The sequence below is a fragment of the Papilio machaon genome, chromosome 13, assembly GCF_912999745.1.
Source record: "Papilio machaon chromosome 13, ilPapMach1.1, whole genome shotgun sequence".
NCBI lineage: Eukaryota > Metazoa > Arthropoda > Insecta > Lepidoptera > Papilionidae > Papilio > Papilio machaon.
This window is the reverse complement of record NC_059998.1, coordinates 164722-180250: the sequence shown is the minus strand read 5'-3', so window position 1 is coordinate 180250 and position 15529 is coordinate 164722. Positions and strand designations below refer to the sequence as shown.

At 46.9% G+C, this 15529-nt stretch overlaps 3 protein-coding genes across 3 annotated transcripts in view; all 3 read left to right on the top strand.

The window, feature by feature from the left end:
* The window catches only part of LOC106710379 (histone deacetylase 4), a 45558-nt gene extending 42127 nt beyond the window's left edge, over positions 1–3431 (top strand). The window contains exons 11-20 of the mRNA XM_045680742.1: positions 3–203; positions 334–590; positions 1173–1314; positions 1400–1608; positions 1934–2072; positions 2159–2395; positions 2488–2628; positions 2722–2910; positions 3002–3216; positions 3306–3431. Of these exons, the coding sequence (XP_045536698.1) occupies positions 3–203; positions 334–590; positions 1173–1314; positions 1400–1608; positions 1934–2072; positions 2159–2395; positions 2488–2628; positions 2722–2910; positions 3002–3216; positions 3306–3369 (1794 nt within the window). The 3' untranslated portion in view covers positions 3370–3431. The remainder of the gene's footprint in view (positions 1–2; positions 204–333; positions 591–1172; positions 1315–1399; positions 1609–1933; positions 2073–2158; positions 2396–2487; positions 2629–2721; positions 2911–3001; positions 3217–3305) is intronic.
* A 4173-nt stretch (positions 3432–7604) lies between these two features.
* Positions 7605–11767, top strand: LOC106710278 (protein deltex). Its single transcript, XM_045680665.1, has 12 exons — positions 7605–7780; positions 8410–8619; positions 8931–9079; positions 9167–9332; positions 9456–9722; positions 9799–9965; positions 10085–10247; positions 10350–10492; positions 10652–10845; positions 10924–11032; positions 11122–11339; positions 11701–11767. Exons 2-12 carry the CDS (start codon positions 8421–8423, stop codon positions 11765–11767), a joined length of 1842 nt encoding a protein of 613 aa, XP_045536621.1. The 5' UTR covers positions 7605–7780; positions 8410–8420.
* A 1852-nt stretch (positions 11768–13619) lies between these two features.
* On the top strand, positions 13620–15290 carry LOC106710276. Its single transcript, XM_014502293.2, has 2 exons — positions 13620–13953; positions 14258–15290. Exons 1-2 carry the CDS (start codon positions 13620–13622, stop codon positions 15217–15219), a joined length of 1296 nt encoding a protein of 431 aa, XP_014357779.2. The 3' UTR covers positions 15220–15290.
* The last annotated feature ends 239 nt before the right edge of the window (positions 15291–15529 follow it).

Here is a 15529-nt window from a genome sequence, read left to right as displayed (position 1 = left end):
AGGTGCCGGTGGCGCTGCCGCCCGTGTCGGAGGCGGAGGCGTACTGCCCGGGCGTGCCGGCGGGCGCGGGGGGGCTCAGCGTGAGCGCGCGCCTGGCCAAGCGGCCGCTGGGGCGCACGCACTCCGCGCCGCTGCCGCTCGGAGACCCGGCGCTGCAGCCGCCCAGCGCACACCATTACCTCAGGGATCAGATCCGGAAGACTGTGAGCATTTTATAGCAATACCAAGCTCTTCCTATTGAACCGTTAAGATTTTTTTCTTGCTTAGACAACGGATGAACCTCGAGAACTAAGTAGAGAGATAGTCACCATGTTGTTATCGTGCATGTGGCAGGTGTTGACGCGCGCGCACGACGCGGCGGCGGCGCAGCTGCGCGAGGAGGAGGGCGAGGTGATAGACCTGACGGCGCGGCGCGCGGCGCCCGTCACCAGCTCGCCGTCGGCGCCGCACGTGGGCGCGCTGGGGGGTGCGGGGGGTGCGGGGGGCGCGGCCGAGCCGGCTCCGCTCGCGCGCGCCCTCAGCTCGCCGCTGGTGGGCGCGCGCGCTCCGGCGACCGGCCTCGCCTACGACGCGCTCATGCTCAAACATGGGTAACTTGCTCGGCTGTGATTACATTTTGTTCATTTTCTGTTGCCGCTTGTGATGTTTTGCAACACTATTTCTTTATCACCTTACCATTTACTTGTTTATTTGGTTACAAAATAGCCCATAACCTTTCTCAGTTTGATGTTTGAAACTAACCTACTAAAAAGTGTGTGAAACTTACTACCGATGGAATGTTTTCAATTGAAACCTGTTCGTCATTTTAGAAGAAGTAGAATTTTTAGAAGTATTGCATAACAAGTTATTTGGGTTCGGTGAATTTTTATATTGTACTAGCTGTAGCCCGCAACTCCATCCGCGCGGAATTTAAAAAAAAACTTAATAAGTAGTGTTGTTCTTTCAAACTGTGTTCTAAATCTGTGCCAAATTATATCAAGATCCATTAAGCTGTTCCGGAGTTACCTTGAACAAACATCCATCCATCTAAATTTTCGCATTTATAGTATTAAATGAAATTAGTAAGATTGTTGGATTATCACAAATGGACGGAAATGATATCATCCTAGTCGTATAGTTAATTGTAGAGGCGAGTGTTTGTAACGTTGTTGTAATAATTCCGTACGCGGCAGGTGTTCGTGCGGTGCCCACGCGCCCACACACCCGGAGCACGGCGGGCGGCTGCAGTCGGTGTGGGCGCGACTGTGCGAGACCGGGCTGGCGGCGCGCACGGAGCGCACGCGGCCGCGCAAGGCCACGCTGGAGGAGCTGCAGGTGAGGGGGCGCGTGCGTGGCGTGCGGGGCGTGCGGGGCGTGCGGGGCGAGGCGTGTTGTGGTACAAGGCGCGTGTTGTGTGCAGGCGGTGCACACGGAGGCGCACGTGGCGGCGTTCGGGGGCCGGGGGCGGGAGGCGCGCGCACTGCGGCTGGTGCGGCTGGCGTGCGGCGGACTGGGCGTGGACGCGGACACGGCGTGGAGCGACGCGCACACGCCCCCCGCCGCGCGCCTCGCCGCCGGCGCAGTCCTCGACCTGGCGCTGCGCACTGCGCGCGGGGATCTGCGCAACGGGTAATCTTACATCTGGTGATACACATCCCGCACACACACAACAGTAGCGTCATTACTCACTTCAGTTAAATTGAAACACGTCATTTTCAATATAACATGTAAAAAAGACATCTTACATTACAGACTTATTACAATTTTGACAAATGTTGTATGAAGTGTTTGTCAAAATCGATCAGTACTGAGATAAAACCAGCGGAAAAATAATATAATATCTGATGTCCGGTATTTATTGTCTTTACTGTCCAGAATTGGGTAAGACTTTTGATAGCCATTAAGAAACAGTAGAAGAAATGCTTCTAAGACAGTGATCGTTCTGTGCGCGCAGGTTTGCAGTGGTGCGGCCGCCGGGACACCACGCGGAGCCCAACCAGGCGATGGGCTTCTGCTTCTTCAACTCCGTGGCCGTCGCCGCTAAGAACCTGCAGACCAGGCTCGGCCTGCAGAGGATACTGATAGTCGATTGGGTCGGTACATCGAGGTGGCGCGAGTATTTTGACCCGAGTGAAATGTCGCACGCGTCGTAACATTACATCGGTGTGCTCTCTCTCAGGACGTGCACCATGGCAACGGCACGCAGCAGATCTTCTACGAGGACCCGCGCGTGCTGTACATGAGCCTGCATCGCCACGACGACGGCAACTTCTTCCCGGGCACGGGCGCCGCCAGCGAGTGCGGCGCCGGCGCCGGCCTCGGCTACACCGTCAACGTCGCCTGGCCCGGCGCCCCGCCCCTCGCCGACGCGGAGTACCTCGCCGCCTTCCGCTCCCTCATCATGCCCATCGCCAAGGTCGGCCCTCGCCCGCTCCTCGCCCTCACCTCGTCCACACCGCGCCCCCCACTCTGACACATTCATCTACTGACAGCGATGTGCGCCCGCAGGAGTACAACCCGGAGATCGTGCTGGTGTCGTGCGGCTTCGACGCGGCGGGCGGCCATCCCGCGCCGCTCGGCGGATACAACGTCTCCGCCGCCTGCTTCGCGCACATGACGCGCGACCTCATGCAGCTCGCCAACGGAAAGGTAACCGACACCCCCACCCCCACCCCCACCCTCTCCACCGTCGCCGTCTCGCCTATGTATGCGACTTATGTATGTCCGCATCTCCATATGCAGGTGGTGCTGTCGCTGGAGGGCGGCTACGACCTGGCGGCGATGTGCGACTGCGCCCAGGAGTGCGTGCGCGCGCTGCTCGGCGACCGCCTGCCCGAGCCGCCGCTGCACGAGCTGGCGCGCGCCCCCGCACCGCACGCGCACGCCGCACTGCGCGCCGCCATCGCCGCGCAGGCGCCGCACTGGCCCGAGGTCTCACACACCTTACACGACACTCTGCCCAGTGGCGGGACATCCGCCCTAACATTCATATTGTAAAACTGGATCATGTCGTATGGCGCAGATAAAGCGGTACAGCTCGCTGGCGGGCATGTCCGCGCTGGAGGCGGCGCCCGCAGTGATGGCGGCGCGGCTGGGCCGGCTGCAGAGCGAGCGCGACGCCGCCGACACCGCCGCCGCCATGGCCACGCTCTCCGTGCAGCCCCCCGCACCCCCAGCGCCCTCGGCACCCGTCGCGCCCCCCGCGCTCTCGCCCTCCGACGCACCCCTCTGCCTCAGGTGATCCTTCACTCCTTCTACCACATCTCTTACTCTGTACCTAATGTTACCTAACCCCGGGTGTTTACTCCTCGTATATTTGTATGCAGCAGGTCGACGGAGAGCTCCCGCTCGGGGTCCGAGGAGCCCATGGAGCAGGACGAGGGCAAGTGAGCGCACACACATTCCGCCGCAACCCGACCCCCCGCGCGCCCCCCGAGCGCCCCCCGCGCCCCCCGCGCGCCCCCCGCGCGTCACCACACGCGGCGACACGCGCCAACACGTTGCCGGTTCTCAAGGAATGCACGTGACAGAGCGTGCCGCGTCACAAGATGGTGAAATTAAGACAAATCTTAATTTGAAAGCTTTAAAAAATGTAGTAGAATATTAAGTGTACAAAATATATTGATATTATTATATATCTGGATATGATGTAAGTATCCACGTGTACGTGTACGTGTACGTGTACGTGTACGTGTACGTGTACGTGTACGTGTACGTGTACGTGTACGTGTACGTGTACGTGTGTACGAGTACGCAGATTGTTATCGTGCTATCGGCGAGTGCGGCTGAGCTGCGCCGGCGCCGAACTCCGCTATACCAAAGATGACGTCCCGCGGAGCTGACCGCCTCCTGTCCTCGCGAACGCCCGCACCTTGTTGTCATAAATTATATAATATTGTTGTTGTATATTACAATTTGTCTATTTTATTGTAACGCGGTGTTAATCCGCCGATGAAATGTTTCGTCGAGTATTAATATAAAGATGTTAGATGAATGTGTACATGTGTATGTAATGTCGAAGCCGCACGGGACGTGGACCGCATTTTTAGGTAAATGTTTGTAGATAATGTAATGTTGATGTTCTGTGTAGTGTCTTCGCCCCGAGCGCTACCTCTCTACACTGGCTACTTTTGGTCAAACCTAATATCCCTTGTGAAGGGCTCTTTTTTACGGATTATGTATTTGTCGGAAGGTCCGAGATGTTGTAGCGGCGAGATTCGTCGCCGTCATTTGTCGTTCAAAATATTTATCGTGCTTTGTAATAGGCACATTGATGTGAGCAGTATTGGTATATTAAGTATGCGCTCCTGTGAGTGCGGCGTGCGGCGTGCGGCGTGCGGCGTGCGGCGTGCGGCGTGCGGCGTGCGGTCGCTACAACCAGTATATATGTATATTTTGCGTGCGGTCTGCGCACGCGCCGCCGCCGGCCGCCGCCCGCAACTACTTTGAGGGATTCGATCCTTGTATGTTAAACAGAGTTAAAAAATGTTGTGTCTTTGAGAATTTTATTGTTAAATTGGAATACAGATGAAATAATTATTTAATAAATGTATATATTATATATATATTTGGAAATATAACAGCATTTTTATTTTTTAATTTGAAGCATTTATTTTATATCAACCCACTCCCAGCCGTGTCACTTATGTTTGTTAAAACATCGTTCAAAATGATATGGTGACATTTTTTACGTCGACAAGGAACCCGACGCCTCGACAAGGAACCCGACGCCCCGACAAGGGACCCGACGCCCCGACAAGGGACCCGACGCCTCGACAAGGGACCCGACGCCCCGAAAAGGGGGTTTATTATTTAGTGCACTAAGTTTTATCACTTATTTCTTCACATTAAATGTTAATAGAACTGATGACCCTTGTCCAATTACGTTTTTGGAATAATAATTTATTAAAGTCAGCCAATGATCCAGGGGGGGGGGGAGGTAGAAAAAAATCTTAATTTATTTCAAAGGTAATGCTTATTAGCTAGAGAATGGAAAAAGCAGGCAAGTACTTACACGTACAATTTTATAGTTTACGATAGGGGGCCTTTGCCTAAACCCTCTTTGCCTCCTCTTGGTGACGCTTATGAAGAAAGGTAGATATGTAGTAAGATAGATAACGTAGAAAAAGCCAACTTTCTCTCTTTTAGACGATTCTCTTATTTTTGAGTTTGTTTTACTAACAAAAAACGGTTTTATTGCCCTTACTTTTATTCTATCAGACTGCAAGTGACCATTTTTAATTAATAAAACAAAACCTAAAACAATACTAATTTTGAATAGGCCGAAATTGAACCCCTGCCGTGCCGGTCATAAGTGTAATCCATAGGATTTTGATAAATAAAAATACTAGTTATCGCCCACGACTACGTCCGCGCCGAATTAAATAAAAAAATCCTATTACCTTATGTGTGCTTCCACGCTATGTTCTTCATGTATGCCAAATTTCAGCTAGATCCTTGCAGCCAATTTGGAGATATCTTCAAACAACAAATATCGTATTTATATACACACCGGCACAATTAGCGGAACACATAAAAAAGCAGGATTTTAAAATCTTTTATTTGAGGAACTGGCCAGTTATGATATTTTTTTAATTTATTGTCAAATTTGAAAATAGAAAATTAGATGACATACACTTTTTTCATTCATTTGTTTTATTTTCCCGAACAATACGTTTTGTCAACTTGTTCGAGTAATAACTACGTAATTGTAATTTTTTTGAAAAATTGCACTTAATGGTTTTTTATAAATTTGTTATTCTATAGGCAATTTTGTTTATTAAAAGCTCTTTATTATGCCTGACTTAACATCACTGGAAATCATAAGGGCTGATGAAATGAGAAGAAATGGCCATACCTACAGATCGATTGCCTCAAGGCTTCGTCGACCAGTATCAACGATTCATCGCAGCATCCAGCGATACAGATCGTCTAATTCTCTTGTGAGGAGGAGGGGTCAAGGTAGAAAAAGATGTACATCGAGGCGAGATGACAGTTTTTTACAACTTGGAGTTCGTAGGAATACGCGATTAACGGCTGTACAAGCTCGAAATGAACTGGAAGACGTTCGAGGAGTACGAGTAAGTGAGCGTACAGTTCGCAGGAGATTTGAAGAAGTTGGTTTAGGGTCGTATATACCTGCCAAAGGCCCAAAACTTGAGAGACGTCACCGCGTAAACCGATTAACCTATGCGCGAGAACATCGTCATTGGGATTTGAACGAATGGCAGCAGGTTCTCTTTACTGATGAGTGCAGAGTTCTTTTAAAACAGATCGATGGGAGACAGCGAATATGGAGACGCAAAGGAGAACGCCACATACAGTCTAATTTTGAACACACAGTGGCTTATGGTGGCGGCTCGATTATGGTTTGGGGAGGCATATGTTTGGGAGCTCGCACGGAGTTAGTGATAGTCACAGGAGGGACCATGACAGCAGATCGATACATCAGAGACATTTTAGAAGAACATTTTGTACCATTTGCCCCATTTATTGGTGACGACTTTATTCTAATGCAAGATAATGCTCGTGCTCATAGTGCACAATCGGTACAGGCATATCTTAGCCACGTAGGTATACCGGTGATGCAGTGGCCAGCAAATTCCCCCGATATGAATCCGATAGAGCATGTCTGGGACTTGCTAAAAAGAAGTGTTAAATCCAGAATGCCACCCCCCAACAATCTGAATGAACTTGGAAACGCATTACTTCAGGAGTGGGAGCGGTTGCCTCAAGAAATCATCGATAACATAATCTGTAGCATGCCCAGACGAATGGAAACCGTAATCAGAGCAAGAGGGGGAAACACTCGTTATTAATTTTGCTTTAATTTTATTGTTAAAACATTGAATGCTTACTTTTTTTAATTTTTTGTGATGGTTCATAATCATCTAAAAATTTCACTTATTTCAAATTTCTTTATTTTTCAATAAAAAATAACGAACACTTTTCAAATTCGTTGTTAAAAGATGTTAATCAATTTGTTATTTTGTGTCTAATTATATTTTCGTCAAATATATGCGTTATTATCTCATAGTCTCACTTTTTTTTCTGTTCCGCTAATTGTGCCGGTGTGTATAATTAGTAAGATATAGTACATTTTTTAAATATTCTTAGGCAAATAGCTTTAAAAAAATGTTTGATCTTTGACAGTCATCTGCAGTTTAGGTTTTGTCAAAACGTAGTTTAGGGATTTGAAAACAGAATACATATCGAAATCTAAAGTCCTTTTAAAATGAATTGATGAATGTAAAGAAAAATATCATCAATATTTCATTTTTTACCATGATACATTTGCATTGTATGGGAGTGGACCTGGAAATAATTATATCAATCAAATTTCAGCACATCATTGGAGTATTGCCATAAAAATGCGTTAAGTTTAAAATAGCAATTTTTAAAAAATAAGCTGTATTTTGATATTTAACTCAAAACGATTTTTACTTTTACTCAAAAGTATAAATTATATATTTAGTTAAAATAAACTTCTGTAAATTTTTTTTGACATATCGATGTTTTTAACCCAAGTGCATCCTTAGTGACTAGTTGACACAACAACGACAAAGTATAGCGTTATAGCATTTTTTTAAAGTTTGAAAATCGATTCAATTAACATTATATTTTAAAAGTTTTGTAAATAATCCATAATGTTACTGAAATGTGAATGTTTTTGTTAAGTTGCAAGGCTTTTCGATACTTTTCTAGAAAGTTACGGTGTATTTGTTATGTGTTGTCCGTTTGAGTTTGAGAAATGTCAGTGGAACTGGAAGTGGATAGAGTTGTTCATTGAATAACTTGTTGTGTAAGTCGAATTTGGCTTAGAGCATAATATTAGCTTTAAAATTGTAACAAACAGTGACACTATAATTCCTGCGACAATTGTCTTAGACAGACGCTCAGTTGACCTTCTAAATCAATTTGTATGCATTGTAATTTGTGTAGACAATAAGCATTACAATTCGTAGAGATGAGTGTCGTTCATGCTCTATTCAACAATTACTTGATTATATCGTCTAAAATCACCAAATTTTCATTGTATGAGATAGTTCACAAGTATTTTTTGCAGTGATATTTACTATTCTTTTTTTAAAGTTTTTAAATTGCTAGTTATCTTTCTAGATCTTTTATCTAATGTAATATGGTTCTCTCTATATAATATGCTCATAAACAAAGTAAGTGCTTACAACAAAACCACCAATTGGGTATGGATACAATCAAAATGTCACACATGACATATGTTAATGTTGTCACTGAACATTACATTTTCTAAATAGTATAAGTGAACAAGTGTCCAAATAAATATGCTAAATTAGCAAAATGACTGTTGCCCGTATACATTTGCCCACTTTTAATTAACAGAGGAGGAGATGAAAATAAGGAGATATTTCCTCTCCTATCCCAAAAAGATGTGCGACAAATAAATTGTTTTAGTGCATGGTGAGATGTCGTCAGTGCACTGTGTGGTAGTGTGGGAGTGGCAGTGCAATGGGCAGTGGCTGCCGCACTCGCCTGGGGTGGCCCGCACATTGGAGCGGGCTCACGCCAAGAAGCTGACCAGGGTGGTGTTGGCTGATGCAGACCCCGCTCTCAAGGGGCACTATGTAAATTTGTTGACTCTTACACAATGCTCTGATGCTCCAGGTATGTTCACTATCGAAAGTTTATTTTAAGTTGTTTAGTTTTTGATTATCATTTTGTGAGAGGTTCTTGTAAGGTTGTGTATAAACAATTAATAAGAAAGATATTGAGCGGGCAAAGTGTGTGAGTTGTATATCGGATTAATGAATGATGTTTCTATGTCTTTCAAGGTTGGGCTAGTCTATATCTAAAGATATCTTCTATAATACATTAGTATCAACATATTACTGAAGCAACAGACAGCAAATAAATAAATCTGAAAAGGTATAACTGTACATGAGACATGTAAGACGAGTTTGTGCGTGTGTGTGCAGAGAGCGGGACTGTGGGAGCGGAGTGCGCGGTCAGACGTGCCTGCTACAGCGTGCAGTCGCCGGGCGGGCGTGGGGCGCGCTGGGACTGGGCCCTCGTCACAGACTCCGCTCGCGCCTCCCGGTTGCACTACGATCCCCTGCCCATGCAGGTAACATGATCAGCTTTCAGTTTGAATTTCTTGAGAGTGCCATATCCGTTGGGCATACATGATAGCATGTGTTTCGCCGTCTTTCAGGTGCAGTGCGTGTTGGAGGAGGCTTGGTCGCAGGGTCTGGAGACGGTGGCGTTCGAGGGCTGGGTGGCGTCGCTGTCGCGCATGACGGCCCGCGCACGCGCCGCCCCGCCCGCGCTGCGCCTGCTGCGCCGCGCAGCACAGCCACCGTACCCTCTCACTCCGCACAGTAAGTCAGCTCCGGCTTCTCCATGTTACAACATTTTATATTCCATCTATTTCTAGACACAATATACAAATGGATCTACCATAAAGTTAGAAGAAATATTTTATGTTAACATACTTGTTGCAGGTCGTCGGCCACGCATACCGCAGCAGCACACAGGCTCCAGCGTACAATCTGTGCAGTCAATGAATTCTGTGCACTCTGTGACGTCGGTGCAGTCGGTGCCAGCAATAGGTCTCCACCCTGTGGGTCAGGAGCAGGCCCGCATGGGTCGCGGCGTTCAGTCGCAGCCACCCTGCGGCAAGGAGGACCTGCCCGGCGCCCGCAGCGTCTCGCCGCGGGACAGGAAGCCCGGCCTCGCCAGGCAGATACTGCACAACCTCAATATATTTAGTAAGTCTGACTCGTGACAATTAGGCAAAATGGTTCTAACTGGTCTGTCGTATAGCATAGTTTACTGTGGAAGCAGGTAACAGCAACAACAACAACACCAGCAAGGCGGCTGCGGCTGCAGCAGCGGCGGAGTGCAGCGCGGAGGAGTCGCGCGACGAGTGCGGCAGCACGCGCTCCGGCCGCCGGCACAGCGTCGACACCGTGTCCACCTACCTCAGCCACGAGAGCAAGGACAGTCTGCAGGTCCTTAAACCTTTTCAATACTATTCATTTGTTCTAATACACGCCGCTTTTCTCTGAGGTTTTGGTATTCTGTCGTACCGGCTGCGTGTCGTCACTGTACCGCATGTTTGTGTGAGCAGCAGGCGGCTGTGGGCGAGCTGCTCAACTGCAGCGCCGGCAGCGACGACGTGTTCGAGGCGCCGCCCCCTCGCTGCCCCGCCCCACTCGACCCCCTCGTCGCACACGCCCCACACGCCGCCCACGCCGCACACGTCGACCTCCTCGACGCGCACGACACATACGGTCTGTTGTCTAGTAGTCTCACACTTTTACTCAAATCATACCGAACGTTTATGTTCTATGAAAATTATACGTTTATGATAGAATAATATAATAATACTCTAGTTTCAGAGGAGGCAGAGGCGAGCGACAGCGACAGCGAGTTTGAGGAGGTGTCCGGGGCCCAGGCGCAGGCGCAGGCGGAGGCGGAGGCGGCGCGCTGGGGCTGGCTGGAGCGTGGTCTGCCGCACTGCGACCCGCACGATGAGGTCTGCACTCGCTACACTCTTACACACAATTTCATATATTCACAAATTACTAGCGTTCGGAATTTACGCTATGGATTGGAGATAACACAGTGCAAATGAAGACTAATATGTAATAGAGGTTACCTGATTAATTGTGCAATATGTTGTTACATGCTACAGGAGGCTGCGTACTTGGAGTGCGGCGTGTGCGGCGCGTGCGGGCAGGTGTGCGCGGAGGGCGGGGCCGGGGGCGGGGCCGGCGCGGGCGGGGGCGGGGCCGAGGGCGAGCAGCCGCGCGGCAGCATGGCGTGGCGCCGCCAGTCCGCCGCGCTGCCCGCACACCCGCACTCGCACACCATACTCGTCACCTACACGTACGTCCCGCACACGTAGCTCGTGAACGTACGCACCGGATGGCGATGTACCTAATGTAACGTGGTGTGCACGTCCAGGTTCCAGTCGGGGCGGCAGGGGGCGCGGCACCCGGCGCCCGGCGCGCCGTACTACGCGGTGGGCTTCCCGCGACACTCGCTGCTGCCCGACACGCCGCTCGGACGACAGGTCTCTTGCATGCGATCACTATTGCTATGACGAGTTCAGTTCGTTCAGTTGGAGGAGGGTGAGCTAAGTCGGAGATGTGCGGGTCGCAGGTGCTGTCGCTGCTGCGCGAGGCGTGGGAGCGGCGGCGGCTGTTCACGGTGGCGGCGTCGCGCACCACCGGCCGCGAGCACGTGGTGGCGTGGCGCGTACTGCCGCCGCCCTCGGCGCCGCACCACTACCACAGCGGTGACGACGAGCTGCGCGCCGCCGCCCGCCGCCTGGCGCGGCTGCTGCGCGACTGCCCCGCCCCGCCCGCGCGTTCAGCCACGCCCCGCGCCCCGCCCCCACCTCCGCCCCCGCCCCCGCCCCCGCCCCCGCCCCCGCGCTGCAGGTGACAACTCCGCTGATGACAAATGTGTACAACAATAAGTACGTACTGTGTGTGACCACATTTATGAAAGTATGAACTGGCTCCAGTGCCTTCCTTCCAGTTAGATACTAATATCCACTAATGCTTTTCCTAGTGAATTCATTCTCATAGATGACACTCTTATAGTTGTCATAGTGTCGACAAACAATAAATTATCGTTTTGATTTTCCGTTCCATTTGTGAAAAAAAAAAAAAAACTTTATCCCAGACGAGCCCTAAAATGTAGGATGACATAAACTAAACCTACGTTTTTGTGCAGCAACTCCTCCTTTGCACCGTCCTGCAGAGTTAAGGTAATGCTCATACACTCAGGCTTCCTACGCTAGGGAGACGGGAGAAGTATGGGATTTTGTGTTTACATTATAATTAATAAAAAAACACATATTTAATATAATCAATATTTATTGCAAAGTTTTAATCTACGTCATATTTGGCCAAACACTGTTAAAATGTACAAACTGACTGACTACGATGTGATGTTCACGTTAGTGAACTGAGCCATTCATACATTCATATGTGTTATAGCACTTTGTACTGCTTTGTGTTTTTGTATCACAACGTGTTTGTTCAATGAAACACGACACTTTACTTTTGATAAAAGAGACTGTTTATTTTTGATACACAACTTTATAATATATATAACAATACACTACGAAACGTAAAATAAAACTTTATACAAAACAAACTCGTTACAACGTGAAGAAAAAACACACACACAGAAAGAATAATGAAAATAAACAAAAGACAACTCTATTCGATATATTTTTTCATAAATAAGTCGCGGCGCCAATATGTGCCAGTTCTATGCATTATCATTAGTGGCGCCATCTATTGAAACTGAATTGCTCTTAAACACAACGAATGCCGTACAAATGTTGATTATGTATTTATATATTAAATTCGTTACATAAATAGTATATTAAAATGTGAGTATTTTTGATAACATTCCAAAAATGATCAATATTTGAATAGGTACATAGAATATCTTTTCATATGGAAGTTTTTATTATTTGTTATAGCATTTATGTGTTATGTCTACGTTTAATTATATTTATAATTATGTTATTATTATGTAGTTTACCATATAAGTTAATAAATATAGTTATTTGGTTAGAGAACATGAATCAAGTATTTCTTAGTCTTCCATCAGCTCAAGTATTCTTCCAATGTTTTTTGTATACATATAAAGAGCTTTATTTATATCCTTATATAATTATATTCGTAAATGCCAACTAAATGTATTATATACATTTTAAATAATATAATAGACTAATTTTACTTTTTAAAGATTTTTTTTGTAAGTCTGTCAGCGTCGTAGTTAGAATTTATATAAATTTGGTGTTATTTGTTAGTTATGATATTTTTTTTATTTAATCTTGCCAACAGGTAACAGTGCCTTTATGTAAAATATTTATAGTTTTAAGTTAAATATTTTTTTTATATAAAATGTCAAAAAGCATTTTCGAGTCTTCCCAAACATTGACGTAGTACTTTCAGAGGGAGCTGTCATTGTTTCTGAATAGTCGTCACTTACAGCCGCACTCAGAGTGGTCATTTGATCATTCTTGTAGGTTATTTTGTGCCTGAGTAAAAATGAATTGTCTTTGAATCCTGATTAATATATCTATTTTACATAAGTTGTCTATGTATAGAGGTGAGGTGTTCTTGATCTGATTTCTATTTTTGTATCGAAATTCACATATTACAATATTTATATTGTTGCCTATATTTTTAATAAACATGTTTAAAATTTTTATTTAGTTTTTTTTTTAATTGAATTCTATGGTAATTCGAGGTAAGTTTGAATTGAGCTAGGAATTAAATGTCAAAGCTCGATGTAAACACAAATTGCAAAAACATTATGAACACAATTCTATTAATAATTATAATTTACGATATAATTAATGCTTAGACAAGAGAACAAAGATATCGTATGACAAATGTCTAACATGATCTGAGAACAAATATAGTATCTTAATATTTATAACAGCCGCTGTGACAACATTCAGGAACCTTGTGTTGAAGACGCAGAGTTCATATTACAAGTTATTTCATCTTAAACAATTACTTAATAAATAATCCCAATTATAAGTCCTAAACGGTATAAAATAGAAGACAAATGAAATAGAAAACAAGATAAATGCTAATGTGACTACTGACACTATCAAAACGGTTAGGATGTCGCGCGAACTATCAAGTACACAGGACATTTTCACCGAGAAACAGATGGACCATATTATAAGTAAATGCCTGGACGTGCGGCGCTCTGACAGCTGCCAGGTAATAGCCTGCGACCGGCGGCCGGCAAGCGCGGGTCTGGCCGGCTTCCTGGGCGACCATGCTCGCGTCACACTGCACGTGAAGAGCAACGGCCACGTTAAGAAGATCCGACTCTTCGTGAAGACCATGCCCGCCTCCAACGCTCCCAAGGCGCAGTTCATTGACACGAACTGTTACTTTAAGAGAGAAGCGGTAGCGCTGCGACTGGCGGAAGAAATGCGAGGAGCTGATGGTTAGTGTTGCGATGTTTCCTTCTCTCATATAATTTTAAAAGCATATAGTTACAGTTGTGATTTGATGAGTAATCATGAATTAGACCCGGAAAAACTGATGAAATCGATCGAACTTAAATTACCCAGTGACACAGATTAAACTTTCGCAGCTAGGAAGGATGTAGAAATTTTAGACCCAAATTACGTGTTAAAAATCGCTCTCGATTATAAGTAATGAAATTAATGCAGGTAGGTGAGATTTAGTTCGAGTACCAGTTGATATATTATTTTTAATAAAAACCCCTAAAACTTAATAATGTGTAGGTCCGAATCCGTGGACTGTCCGAGCGTACCTGAGCAATGAGCGTATGGTGGTGATGCCGGACATGGCGGCTCAGGGCTACAGGACCCTGCAGTACTGCGAGACGCTGTCGCTGCCGCACGCGCTGCTGGCTGCTGCAGCCCTCGCGCGCTTTCACGCTGCTTTCGCTAACTACGCCGCCGCGAGGACGGCGCGCGACGGACGCCCTTATAACTTCTTGCAGGAGTATGAGGACATCATGACGGAGCCTACTTTTTGCGATTCGCCCTGGCTGAAAGCGGCCGCCAAACTCAGTTGCAATCTTCTAAAGACATTTTCTAACAAATTTGAGCAGTACCCGCCAAACCTTGAGCAGTGCCTCGCGCAGCGATACCTGGAGGCGTGCGCCACTCTCGCAGAGCACGAGGGCACGCTCAACGTGATGCTGCACAAGGACATGTGGGTAAATAACATTATGTATAAGTACGAGGGCGAGGTGCCGACCAACGCTCTGCTGATAGACTTCCAGTGTCTGCGCTATGGCCCGCCCGCTTTCGATCTCATGGTGTTTCTGTATTTGACGACGGAGCGTGAGTTCAGGGAGAGGTACGAGAAGGAAATAATTCGTCACTACTTCGCCGTTTTCTCGGAGACGTTGGACGAAACGACGAAGGCCGGATTGAAAGGTTTGAAGTACGACATGGAGGAGTTGGTGCGGTGGTGCGAGAGGAGCCGGATGTTCGGCATGTTCATGGCGCTGGGCATATTCCCGTACGTGCTGATGGACCCGCTGTCAGCGCAGCAGACGTTCGACGATGCCGCCACGTTCGTGCGGTATTGCGACGAGGACCGCAGCGCGCCGGTGCTGTCGTACTGCCGGCGCGACCCCGCCTACTTGCGGCGACAGCTGCATCTTACCGAGGAGTTTGTCGAGCGCTATCTCATACAGTACACGACATCAACATCACGCAATGTACCTACATAGTCTTCCGCCGTAAAAAACGAATGGAACTGTCATCTCTTTGAACGCGTATCATGGGATCGTAATCATTTAACTTAAACTAAAAAGCATGTTAAGTTTTTGAAGATATTCATTTTCATCAAGATGGAATAAAGTTGTGTATGACAACGTTGGAAATAAAAAAAAAGATAACTTTCTTTTTATTCTATCGATAAAGTCTCACTCTTTCTGTAAAATATTACAAATTGAATCCACTTACCCTCCCCCTCACTACTACACCGTCAATGTTCCAAGTGCAAAAAAAGTGTCGATGAAACTGCACAAGGTCCGCAAA